Below are 13,502 nucleotides of genomic sequence, written 5' to 3' on the forward strand. Positions count from 1 at the left end.
AGGGAGAAGAAAACTACTCTTCAATTCAGTTGCCAGTGACTTGGACAAAATCTCCCTGGGTAAGCCCATCCAAACCCCTCACCAGAGGCAGCAGGAGCCAGGACACAGGAAGATGCTGGGTGCTAACAGGCAGCAGTGGGAATGGAGCCCCTCAATCCCACAGCAATGAGAGCTGTGCTGATAAATAGCTGGTTTTTCTTTTTTTTTTTTTAGGAATTTCAGATATTAATGCACTTCTGAGGGTAGGATGAAAGGCAGTTGGCAATAAAAGATGACTGATGCACTCCTCAGAGTAAGGGAGAGGCTTAGATTTATAAAAGATTTATTATAAGGATGGGGGAACTGCTGAAAAACGCTCTGTGAGCGGCAGAGGACCTCCAGGCAAGCTGGAAGCTGCACAGAGGCGCTTGGGACCTGATTATTTAATTTTAATATGCAACAGGGACAGGCTGAGAGGGTTTGGGAGTGGCTGGACTGCACGCCACAGAGAAAAAGTGGAGTAGGCAAAGGGGAAGGAGCTGCAATAGCAAAATGCAGTGAGGTTTTGGGGAGGAGGGGACACATTGATTGTATATTCAATTATTTCCCTTACTTTCTGCTCTGAGCACTCAGCAATTTGGGTAGAAAGCACCTAAGAGGGTCTAAAATCCAGCAGCTGGAAACAACAAAGACCTGGCAGCAGATTCCTGATCCCAATCACAGCCACGTGAACCCAAGAAGGCTGTGGCTCACTCTCTCTGTGAGAGACTCCTTGTCTGCCATGACACAACAAAGAACAGATTTCAGCACCCTGGTTTCCTACTTCTGGGGAGAGAAGCTGTCAGGGGCCTGATTCTGGCCCCTTGGAGGGATGGGAATTCAGAATAAACTCATTGAAAGCAGCAGAGCAGCACTAATATAGGGGGAGCCTGGGAAATCCAGATGAAGCCTTTGCTCTTCCTTAATTTCTGCACAGAGACAATCAAACCCAGGCAGCAAGGAGGGATGCAAAGCTTTGATGCAGAAGGGCGTATTTAGGATTACTTTGATCTGAGTAACAGTCAAGTTCTTCTCTTCTTTTGTTGATGGGGAGTTTTGTATTTCATTTTTTCCATTTAAAATGCAATTTTTTTTCCTCCCTGACTTTGTCAAGGCTAATTTAGGAGCAAAGTTTCCCCCCAAATGTCAGGAGGGAATCCCAAAGGGAAGATCTGCAACCTGGGGGTTCATTTTGCTAATCTAAGCAATATCTTCTAATCCATCTGGTTTAGTGATTTGCAGTGAAGACTTATTTCAGAGCATGAGGAAAGGCACCAGTCATCAGCAAGTGTCCCAGTTGTGGCTATCCCATGGGCTGGGACACTATTTCCCCTATTCTGTCAATTCTTGCCCTTTTCATTTGCTTCTGACCATTCCATGGGAGGGTATTGAGGTGATCACACCCTCCGTGGCCAGACCTCAGTACACAGAGGATGATGTTCAGTTTATGCTAAAAGCAGATAATAAAAATTAAAAATCTTATTCAACAGTTCATTGTCAGCACTGGCTGGGGGCTGGAAGAGGAGGGACACATCCCATCACACCACACCCAGCACAAGGGGGACTGCTGGCTTTTGATCCTGGGGGGGGGGAAAGAAAGGGACCGGAGGGATGATTGGACCAGGTGAGCTGGAAAAGCAGCAGATGCTGGAGCATGAGAAAAAAATCTCTAGCTAGCAATAAAGAGTGTGGTCTCTTGAACGGTTTTAATAGTGGGTTTTTTTTCCCAAAAATAATTACTGCTCCTTTTCTTACAAATTCAATTTATTTTATGGAAGTTAAAAAGCAGGTTATGACAATCAGTAAAAATCCCAGGCTGAGGATCCATGCTGGAGATGTAATGGGATAATGGCTTTTTGCAAAGGCGGTCACAGCTGAGTGACTCCATTCTGCCAGCACTAACTCCCTTCTCCTCCTGTAAGGAACAGAGGACTCGGGAGCCAACGCTGCCTCTCACTTCCCTTCATATCATCCCAATTCCATTTTCATTCAATAAACTCCGTGCAAAAGAGTAAAATCACATCTACAGTCTGCAGCTTTCCTGTTCTCAGAACAGCCCCTGCTACCATCACCTGTCTCTACCCAAACCCTATCCGCTCCCCCAACAGAAACAGAGTCACCCCTGGGGATGACACATCAGACCATTGCATTTTTAAATCTGGGAACAAGGTGTAATCAAACAAAGAGGTAACCTGGGAAGAGCAGGAAACACTCCAAAACTGGCCCCAATGGACACGTGGCAGCCGGAACTGCGACACCCTTGTACCCAGCTCAAGCCCCACTCTGCCAGTCATGCAAACAACTTTGGAAAAGCAGCCAGATTCCCTTTTTTCCCCCTTAAGATACAAACATCCATGTGAAAAAAGGATCAGGAACCCTCATCCCTTCCCTGCACTTGCAGTCTTTTCAGCTAATATTTCCTAAATGACACTTTTTGGACCTGTGAAAGAGACACTCATTGGTGAAATGCCTCTTCAGATGGAAATTAATGCAGAGCCTCTGAAATTACCACCATCTCCATGGGACTAATGCTGCCATGGGAATGGGGGACCAAGCCTTGTCCTTTCATTGTCTATAGAAATTTTCTGCTGCTGGTGTGGGGGCAGAAAACTGAGTAACAGACAGAAAGCAGGGAGAGTTACTTGTTTTGCTTAAAAAAAAAAAAAAAAAAAAAGGAAAAATGAACACAGGAAAGCATGTGTATTAAATAAATAGCCTTCACTCTGCATGATTTAGTGGAACCTGGGCAGTTTTGCCCTGATGTCTCCATCATGAGCCATCTGATACTGCCCTGTAACACTTAATAGGACACCAACCCCATTTCTGAGAGCATCCACTGCCCAGAGACCTTCTGGGTGACTCTGGTCTGGTCTGGCGGTGATGGTGAGACCTCATCCCTTTTTCACCCACTTGTGCACTCCTGAGACGGGGACAAGCTTTGCTTTGACAAGTCAAAAAGCCCAAAATGAGCACGTGGCACTTCCTTACCATGTTGCCTTCATCATCGCCATCATCACCATCCTGGTGGGGCTCATCCAGGTGGAGCTGGTGCAGCAGCAGACCCGGAGATGTCCTCCCATTGCAGTCCTGGTGCTCAGAGGCAGAGGTTCTGGTGCTGTGCATGCTGCTGGTCCGGTACAGGGAAGGCACCTGCAGGGTATCCTGGAGGTCAAAGGACCCTTTTGTTTCCAGCGACTCCATACGGTGAGGCAAAGAGCCATTGAAGCTGCCGGCCCGGCTGGAGTGCTCCTCATCCGAGCTGTCCCCTTCCTCGGAGCTCTCCTTCCCCTCCCCGGACAGGAGGGACCTGCGCTCGCCGCTCTGCCCCCGGCGCTTGAGGCTGGGGGCCCGGCCGATGCTGTTCCAGCTGGAGCGGCGGCTGTTCCAGGAGCTGCTGGCACGCCAGGGACTGTGCGGGGAGCTGCGGGTGCTGGGCTGCGGGAAGGACAGGGACAGGGAGCGCATCAGCCCCGTGTCACCCGCCCCAGGCCGGCGGGGGCGGCTGGATGGACGGACAGCCCCACGGACGCACTGAACATCCGCAGGAGGAGGTGATGCGAGTACCGGGGACTTGAGCTCGTAGGCAGCCGCGGGGTCCATGGAGACGCCGCTGGCCCGGCGGGACTCGTGGCCCTGCGCCGCCTCCCCGAACACGGCGCTCTTGGGCATGGGCATGGGCGTGGCGGCCGTGTGGATGATGAGCGGCGGGGTCAGGCTCTTCTTCAGCTCCGGGTGGTCGCTCAGGGCCATCACTGGAAGACACAAGCGGGTTTTAGGTGTCACAGCTCAAGGGGGAACACCTTTGCCTCGTGGGGAGGCAAAGCTGCTGCACAGGAAGGGTTCTGCTCTGAGCATCAGGGGGATGTGGGCCAAAAAACCCTTCTGGAGAATTGGGTCGTTCAGCCCAGCAGGAGGATGTCAAACAGGAATGGGATCAGATGTCAAAGGGATCAGTGTCAGCGGTAGAGGAGAGCACACCCAAAATGTCGCCTGCTGCCCCTCAACCTCCAATCAAACACCCACCAGCTCCAACCCTGGGAACTTCCTGCCCGCTCCCTCCATCCTCTTTCTCCGAACTCCTCCAGCAGAGACACCCCACGAGCCCAGACCTCTGGCTTGGTGGGGAAATTACAGTTCGAATGCAATCATGTCTCTCCCTGCCTGCATCCCACAATCCCACCCCGAGCGTGCTGCAAAGTCAAGCATGACACAACGGGGACCTACAGCATTTCCTCTAGGAGGGTTTTTTCCTTTCGGACACACTGTTTGCACTGTTTTCCTTTCTGTGGAAGGGCCTGTCCTCCCGGGGTTATTACTCACAGGCTGGATTTGACAAGTTTTTCTTAAGTCCTCCCTCCTCTTCCAGGCTGCGGGGGAAGAGATCCCCCTCGGAATCGGACTTGGAAGCATCACCCTGGAGCAAAACAGAAGGCTTCAGCAAGGAGGCTGAGAGGCCACAGTGCACGGACAGCCCTCTGCAAAAATGGATTCCCGTGTCCAACACCACACCTACGGATCCACTGAACTTGGTACCACGATGCAACATCACCTTCCACAGAATGACGCATGCACAGGTTTATACCACAGACTAATTAACCTCCTACCAGGAAGACGGATTGCCTCTGGCTCCAAACACGGTCCCAGAAAGGGATCAGGAGAAAAACCAAACTATTGCTTAATTTTTGCTGCTGGAATTGCATATGTGGCAGATGTTAGGGAAGGACAGATATCAATGAGCAATTTGAGGACAAAAGATGATCCTACTAAATCTCTCTGAATTTACACACCTAAAACTCCCTGGGTGTGGCTCTTCCTAGTGATGCTTTGATGGAGCAATCCAGGGTTTGGAAAGGGCACAACAGACCCCAAATTTCCAAGGTGACAAATGTGCACGTGTCCATGGACACCCCATCAGCACAGAGAGGATCCAGGTGGCAGTACCCAACATCGACTGCCACAAGGGGCCCTTTCCCTCCCAGCTGCCACACACAAGAGGAGAGGGAGTTTTGGGGATTTATGCTGGATCATTTGGGGGGGTTTAAATTCTGCTGTATCATTTCAAACGTCGGTGGTTGAGCGAGACCTGCCTGCTCTGACAGGTGCCCATCCTCAGGCAGAGGAAGATGATGTTGACCATTGCTCTCAACGTGGTGCCTGGGCTCTTGCTCAGTCTTGTGGCACAGACCCTGATTCTGCCCATTGGCACTGCAGAAAGGCGCTTAGGGTGTGGTATAGTCAGGATACACCTAAGAGGGGCAGAGGTGCTCGCCAGAACGATCGATACCCATCCAAAAAGAGGAGGGTTCACGGCTGAAACCACTGCTCTGGCAAAGGGCACCAAGCCCTGTCACAATGGAGGAGAGGTGGGAAGGGGGGGAAGATGCTGGGATGGGAGAAGCCAAGCAGACCCTCACTTTAGCGGTGAGAGCCCAGGAGCCCCAGAAAACCCCACCAAGGCTAAGCTGCGTCCCCAGGAGCCCTGGCCAGCACTGCTGAGGTTTGGTGCTCGGGTACCTGTTGATTGTAAAATCTCAGAAGGACCCAGCATGGGACAGGAGGAAGAGATGAATCCAACATAGGTCAGTGCCCTGCACCCCATTGTTAAGCAAAACCCCAGAGGGATGAGCCCCAATACTCTTCCCCTATTTAGTGTGGGGTCACTAAACTGTTAAAGATATTTTTTCCAGGCACACTGGACACTCTGAGATATTTTCAAGGCAAAAGAAAGTGTGACGTGAAGTGTTGGCTCAAAATTTCCTCTCCTGAGGATCCAGGACTTCTGTGCTTTTCAGGGAAGCTCCTCCTGCAGGACACAGTCTGAGAAGGTCAGGAATGCACCTTGCAAGGGGGAGCAGTAAAGTCAGGCTGGCCTGAGCTTTGCTGGAGTCAGATCCAGTCTCTGTGTGAACAGGGGCTCCAGCTGGCTCCAGGTATGCTCCCCACGGAGGCTCCCAGTTCAGCCTGTCATCGGGCCTGCCAGGAATTACTCATACTCCCTAATGGGTTTTTAAAAAGAAATAAATAATGGGAAGAATTTGACGTGATTTGTATTCCTGGAGTGCTCTTCAACAGTCCTAAGGAAAGTTTTAAAGGGGCACAGTGAGACATGTGCCGAGAGGGAAAATCAGAGCTATGTGGGGACTTCCCACCCCCTTCCCCAGCACCAAACCCCACGTCTGGAGGGCAGTGAGCATCCCCTCCCAAACACCACGTGCCAGACTCAGGACGGTGCAGGCAAACATCTCGCAGCCGGCGCTGCTGCCCGTTACCTGTTCTTGCACTCCCAGTTTGCCTTTCTGGATAGAAAAGGGGTTATGAGAGAACAGGGAGTTAAAATCCTTTTGGGAAACGAGTGGATGTCAGGCTGGACCAGGCAGTACAACGGCTAAACCAGCCTGTACCAAAAGGGACTGACACACTGGGATATGAGGGGAAAGGGCTTTTGGGCTGAGGGAAAAGCCAGGCTTCTTAGAAAGGACAGAAAGGGAAGGGAGTGGTGAAGAGAGAGATGAGGGTGGCAGAAGGGTGAGGTTTTGGGGTGTGCTGTGCTTCGGAGATCCACGGCTTCCTCAGAGCTGAACGGAACCATTTCCCATCCTGTAAGGTGGCATCCCGCTGGCAATCCCAGCATTCCCACCGGCCTTCCTGGGACACGCCACAGTGCAGCTGCTGCCATCCTACCCTGTCCTGCAGAGCACAGGGCTCCCACACACACGTCAACACACACACACACCTATCAAAACAGGTTTGATTCCAGGTCCCTTCACTCCTGGGCATCCTCCCCCGCCTGTGGGAGGGAGCCTTGGCAGGCGTGCCCAGCAATCAGCATCACCATCCACATCCCCAGGATGTGACTGTGCCATGTGGCAGCCCCTTGGGGAGCCTTCCCCAGGGCAGACATCCAGACAGGGGTCAGCGAGAGCTGTTGGCTGGAGCCACATCAGCCACTTTGAAGCACCCACCTTAATTTACCTGGCTCGCTCAAAGAAAGAAGGGACTTAAAATCAGGGCCGACTTGACAATGAGGGTGACAAAAAGGAAAGAAAAACCAAAAACCACTTCCAAAATACCCAAATAAACCCCAAAAGAATGACAGCTACTACGATGAGAACAGCACCACGGTGTGTGACCAGGCACCACGAGAGAGACAAGCACGGTGGCGGTGGGATGTGCTGTACGTACCCCCGACGAGTCGACAGGCAGCTGAATACAGCTTAACTGCCCACTCGCTTCTTCTCGCTTGGAGATCTCCTGAAGGAGAAACGGGGGCAGGGAGGGGGGAGGAAGGGGAAGGTGGGGTTCAATTTTCACAGTTTCAACAGCAGGACTGAGTGGGGAATCAAAAAACACACAAGAAGAGGGAGGGAAGGAGAGGGGAAGGGGGAGGAGGGCAGTGTGTGGCCACGATGGAGAGCCAGGCACTGGATCCGTTCTGCTCAGCACAGGGAGAGAGTGGGTAGAGAGAAGCCCTTTGAAGGGACCAGCCTTACACCCTTTAAATTAAGTGTTTCGAACAGAGCTTGCTTCAGCTGCTAAGTGATAATTGTGCTAATGAAACACCAGCTAATAATTGAAAACATGACTTTTTTTTTTTTTTGCAGCTGTATAATAGCATCTTTATTTATTACTCCTTCATTAAGCAGCAATGGAGGCTTTTAATGAATGTTTGATTAACACAATATCAGTGCTCTTGCAGGTGAAATACCTAATTTCAGGAGAGACACAGTCCCTCCTCAGCCCTGTTGGTGGAGACACCCATTTAAATCAGCAGTTTAAACCAGGGGTCTGCAGCCAGAGGGACACAGCCCCATCCTGAGAAATTCTGCCCCACCCGTGACCCCAACATCATTTCACAGCACCAGAAGTCAGCCTTTCCCTGCCCACTTGGAAACCATACGTAATTTTTCACCTTGCTGTGTTTCCCCTTGCTCGGGTGGCTCTCCCCATATTCCTCAGCACTTTCCAGCAGTGTGGTGGTGCCTGGTCCTGTCCCATGGGCTGGGAGGAGGTTCCATGCTGCAGCAGGAGGGCACAGATTGTCCCGCCAGCTGAATTTCTTGCCTACAGGGCAATGGATCTTTCCTCTGGTTGCTAAATGGTTACAAAACTCATCCCAGCCTAGGCTGGGATGAAGAGGTTAAGGATTTGCCAGCAATGTGATGGACACTTAGCTTAAAGTCTTTGCTTGTAACAGAGAGAGACATGGAAAAGCCATTGAAAGGGAAAAGATGGAAACTTTTCCTTTCACAAGGAAAATCCCACTGAAGCCGATAGGAATGCAATAGGCAAGGGATGCAAGAAGAACACCATCCAAAATCTCCCCTGCAGGAGGAGGGACTGTTCCCCCTGGTGAAAGCCCAGAAGTTGAACATCCGTATTTCCCCAAGGAAGCAGGTAATGTCCTGCAGAGAAAACAATGGAGGGGCTGGAGGACCTGGGGTGCCAGGGAGGGAGCAGGGCACAAAGGAGGGGGAGGATCAAACCCACGAGTGAGGGCAGGTGGGGACAACAGGACACAAACTGGGAGGATTACCAGTGGAAGAATACGCCTTGGAGATAATACTATTAGGAATTCCCTTGGGAGAGGAGCTTTATGCCTGACTAAGGGGAGTAATTCCTTTCTTCAGGGAGAAGTCTCCGAGGCAGGGACCTGAGTGGTCAGGCAGCAATTTCCAGTTAGCAGCTTGATCAAACGGAGTCCTCTGCTCACCTTCTCCTCACCAACACCAGGGTCCAGTTCAATCAGGGAACGTGCAGTCAAAAAGAACCACGTGGTAAAAAAGTCCTGCCTGTGCCTCTTGCATGAGAGAAGCTGGTTACCAAATTAAAGGCAAAAATGGGGAAAAAAGCCCCACTTCAATCCTGCAAAATATATTGCTCTGTATTTAAAGTTCGGAAAAGGCCCTTTTAGTTTTTCAGCTGCTTATAGTCATCCGCTGCCTGGCAACTGGGGCTGCAAAGCCATGCACTAAAATTAATGAGGTGCTTGTGGATTGAGGAAAGGCACTCAAGGACCAGGGAGATAAAGGCAGCAGCCCCAGGATTGTGTTTCAGCCCAGAAATCTGAAGGAGAATGGAAAAAAAACCCCAACAAACTCAACTCAGGAGAGTCAAGTGCAGTCACGGGTGGGATACACCGGGGTTTGTTTACAGTGAGAGATGATCTCTCTATTAATTCTGCTTAGGAGAGGATCCTCTCTGTGCTGGCTTGCAAAAACCAGAACGTGATCTGTTCACAAAGCTACACCAGCAAAGCTGAATAAACATAAACCAGCAAGGCCAGACCTGGGGCCCGACCTCCAGAGACATTTGCTCCCTGTCTGCTGCAGGAAACCTGGACTGAGCCGAGGGATCTCTTGGTGTCATTGCACTTCACTGGAAGAATGTAGAGGACTCAGAATAACGGGGATGTGGAAGGAAGATTATTATTAAAAAGCTATCATCAGTGTCTGAGATATAAAATAGCAGTGTAATCAGAGTCACAAATTATAGAAATATGGTGTGAGTTTGTTAAAATTGCCATTGCTGGGCAGGAGTGGCAAACCAGGTCTTCAGGGGCTGCTCTGGTTCCTGGTCCCTGTGCCCACCTCAATACTGGCATGAGCATCACTGGCTTCAGGCTGTCCCAGTGCTGTCCAAAATCAGAGGTTCCTCCCTGATTTACACAGCCCTAAAAGCATATTTCAGCTCACACAGATACCCTGGAGCTGGCTCGGACCAGCCCAGCACTTCCCTGGCAGAGGAGAGGTGGGGGCAGTGGATGCAGCAGCCTGGCTGCAGCAAATAGCCAAGAGCAAATTTCAGGAGTGCTGCAGGCACTTCCCTGACTCCAGGGTAGCCATACTCTCAAGGACATCATTACTGGAATAAAACCACAACACATTAAGCCAGGACATGACTTTACAGGGAGTTGCACCATGGCACAGCTGGCCACAAGGCAAGGGATAATTTGCTGCCCAGGAAGAGGCATGCTGCAGGGATAGAGCAGGAGCATGCTCCCCCATGGGAAAGCAGGCTGAGCCAAGGGGCAGAGGAGTCAGCCTCCCTCGAGGGCCAGGGGCTGGCAAAGGGGCTGCTGCATTTAAAGGCTGTATCCTTTTCTCTGCACAGTGGGTGCACCAGGTGTGCATCTCCTGTGCTGGTGACCTTCAAAGATCAATTTGCCAGACTGAACAAAGGTTGGGTTTCGAAGCTGTCACCAGGAGCAGACAAGGAGCTTTGTACCTCTTCTCACTCAGGCACGGGAACATTTTTGCTATTTGAGAGAACTGGGCAAGGGAACATTTTGCTCTTCTAGAGAACCCAGCAGTGATTGTCCCTTTGGCTGAATGGTGGGGGGCATTTACAGACAGAAACAGCTACAACAATAACAATTAAAAAAGAAAAGCACCAGCACGGAGACAGACGATAGAAAAAAAATATTTCTTCTTGCTATGTCCTGGTATGACTCCATTAATTTAACTCCAGACTTCAAAAATAGTAATGATCTGTTTGTAGGGTGGCAGGATATTATAATACACATACAACAGATCCTAAATAATATTTATTCACCCCAGAATGCTTATAAAAATCAGAGATAGAGTGTAGAAGCACAGCCCATACAAGCAGACCCCAGTGAGGAGTTTTAGGTTATATTCATGTCTCCAACCAACTGCCCAGGCAGGGTGTAAGGGTCCCCTCCCCTTATGGGGGTTCTTCAACAGCTGAAAAGTTTTTGCAGGGAGAAGGTGGGCATCACAGGTCCCCCACTCTGAGGGGCACTAGGTGACATGCACACCCACTCCAAGCTGGACAGTTGGATTGGCAGTAGGATGGAAAAAAAGGTTGAGCTCAAGCCTATGTGCCCCTCAAAGCCTCCAGAAACCCAGGATGTCTCATGGAAGCTCCCATTGCGAGGGAGCAGATGGCAGAGACCAGAAATCATGTACTCATGTACTTTAAAATATGCAGAGCATTGCAGGGCTGGAAACTGGAAGAGCTCCATGAACGCATACCATGAAAAAAAGATAATCGTGTCACTAATCTCTTACCAGCCTGTGTAAGTTTTCAGGAGGGGCCTTTAATCTGGGTGACAAACACGGGGAAAACTGTTTCAAAGAGACTGTCATAGCAGCAATCCCATCCGCAGTGCCTGACTCACCCCTCAATTCCCACTCCTGCATTAATGCTAACAATGCTTTTCATTTAAGCCCTTCATTTAGAGGGTTTGCTGTATTAAATTGCACCATGGCTACAGAAATGAAAAAAGAAGGAAAAAAAAACATAAAAAGAAGACCTAATATTTTACCCCACTTTTTCCCCATACCACTTCTGTCAAGGTATTGCTGTCCACCTCAGAAATCAGATTCCAGGATCTGGAGGCCCTGAAACTTGAGAAGAAAGGAAAGGCACGAGCATGAGGACATTACCTCTGTCTGGAAACCCTCGACCAGGATGGCCACCAGCAGATTAAAGAGAACGTAATTCCCAAACGTCATGAGAGCGATGAAGTAGAGAGCAGCCCAGGATGAGGTGGAGGCCATGCCATTGTAAAGGACCTTGTTCCAGTCTTCCTGGGTCAAAATCTGCAGAGGAAGGATATCAGGACTGTGGAGATGCTGGAGGATAGCATGCTGGGTACCCATGCTCTGGATAGGCCAGACAAGCTTTTAGGGTATCCACTGTAGCTGTAACCACAAGAGGATAAATCCCTTCTGAGCCAGAGAAGACCGGAGGACCAGAGTGACTGTGATTCCTAACCACCAGCAAGGACCCTGTGCAAAGTGCCCTGACCATCCCCCATGTCCAGGGACAGCCATAAGGGAGGGTAACATCACACTGGTCAGACCTTTCCTTTCCTCAGACAAAATGACTAAAAGTCCTCCACAGATCCCAGAGTTACAGGGCCCAGAGCTGCTAGAAAAAAAACCTGCACATATCAGCTATAAACCAGATTCCATTATTTGTCGAAATACCACTGCAAATGGTCCTGATCTCCTCCTTTCCAACCCTTCCCTCTACATTTACTTTCACCCACCCAGTCCATCTTGTGTGCAAACACGAGAGCCTCCTGCCTTGGCAGCCCCTCCTCACCAGGATTCTGATTTGGTCTGGAAAACAGTCTGAAAGCCCCCGTAAACCTGCACTTGTGGTTCTGGTTATCTCCTTTCCATGGCATGGAGCTTCACTAAGCTCTGTCAGATGCGTTGGAAAACAACCCCAGTCTTTGCAGTCCCAAAATGTCCATCAACTGTGGCATTTTCCATTTTGTACCTGGAAAACAGTGACGATGGCCCAGAGCAAGGAGTCAAAGTTCTTCCTGTCGGGCAGAGTGTCACCATCCCGCTCCGAAGCAAACTTACAGCCAAAGAGGTGCATCCCCAGGATGCTGCAAATGACAGGAAGCAGGGGCTCAACAATGGGACCACCACACAAATCAGTAATCACACAGCAGGGTGACCGTCTCCTGATTTCACCTGGGTAATTCCTTTTTATGTTTTTTTTTAAAAAGATGGATCCTTTGTTCACTGAAAAACATGCCTTGAGATCACGCAAACGTTGTGAATTTAGGTCAAATCTGTCAAGGAGTTTCAACCAAAAAGTATGTCTGCTCCTTATTTTTCTTCTGCTTCATTTTTTGTTAGTCAAAACATTGTCTTTCAACATTTTCTAAACAAAATGTTTTGACTTTCTGTTTTGCAATGACACATTTTCAGCAAAATATGCTTCAATTGAATTAGGAAGACAAAAAGGGTTTCTGTGAAATGCCTGAGTAAGACATATCAGGGGACTCAAAACAGCTTTTTCAATTTTGACAGGAGAACAGAATACCTTTCATTATGGATAGATACTAAAGGAATAATCTGCTTTTCCCTGCTCTCTGCCAGTAACCTGAATAATCAAATTATTTACAGCTCTACTGAGCACCACAGCTGCAAATGGCAGTTTTGGAGTCTCCCTGGAAGAAGGGACATTATCCCCTGGAAGAGACTGGCTCTCTTCAACCTTCCCAGTGCCTGCATTGCTCAAACACCACAGTTGGCTGTAGAAGGAGAAAGGCTCCTCTCAAAATCTAGACCAAAATCTAAAAATACAGGGCTACGCCAACCCTGTTTCTAACATTTCTACTTGTCTGAAGACAAGGCCATGAAAAAGCACAAGCACTGCCACGTCTGACATTTTTTTAGGAACATCATCCTCTCCTTGGCAATATTTTTAGCACCGGGCTTTCTGATAGTTGGTAAGTAACAGGATTGCTGTCTTGGGGTGATGTCAAGGAATCATCCAGCCTGAAAGATTTTCTTTGTAAACCATTTTGCAAAGACAAATGTCTCATTGGGCCAACTGAGAGAATTTAGGGCAGCAAACCAGAGCCAGCAGTGCTGTTCCTGGGATCGTCCAGCTCAGCCGTGTCTTGGTATGGACTCTGTCACCTCCTCATCCCTCCACAGGATCCCACCTAAAAACTCCGAGCAACCTCAAGACAGGGAATTGGAAATGCTCAC

The 13,502-nt window shown here is 49.6% G+C and overlaps 1 protein-coding gene across 9 annotated transcripts in view; it reads right to left on the reverse strand.

Annotated features, from left to right (window-relative positions):
• The window catches only part of CACNA1G (calcium voltage-gated channel subunit alpha1 G), a 142,857-nt gene that overhangs the window by 50,058 nt on the left and 79,297 nt on the right, over positions 1 to 13,502 (reverse strand). For 4 of the 9 annotated variants that reach the window (XM_069032282.1, XM_069032286.1, XM_069032280.1 and 1 more), the window contains exons 13-18: positions 12,271 to 12,385; positions 11,427 to 11,582; positions 7,201 to 7,269; positions 4,339 to 4,432; positions 3,583 to 3,770; positions 3,007 to 3,453 (exon numbers count right to left, since the gene is read on the reverse strand). In XM_069032282.1, coding sequence (XP_068888383.1) covers positions 3,007 to 3,453; positions 3,583 to 3,770; positions 4,339 to 4,432; positions 7,201 to 7,269; positions 11,427 to 11,582; positions 12,271 to 12,385 — 1,069 coding nt within the window. Of the gene's footprint in view, positions 1 to 3,006; positions 3,771 to 4,338; positions 4,433 to 7,200; positions 7,270 to 11,426; positions 11,583 to 12,270; positions 12,386 to 13,502 lie in introns of all 9 variants that reach the window. The other 5 variants (XM_069032285.1, XM_069032283.1, XM_069032284.1 and 2 more) reach the window with 2 other exon arrangements.

The sequence above is a fragment of the Aphelocoma coerulescens genome, chromosome 18 (genome assembly GCF_041296385.1).
Source record: "Aphelocoma coerulescens isolate FSJ_1873_10779 chromosome 18, UR_Acoe_1.0, whole genome shotgun sequence".
Classification (NCBI taxonomy): Eukaryota; Metazoa; Chordata; class Aves; order Passeriformes; family Corvidae; genus Aphelocoma; species Aphelocoma coerulescens.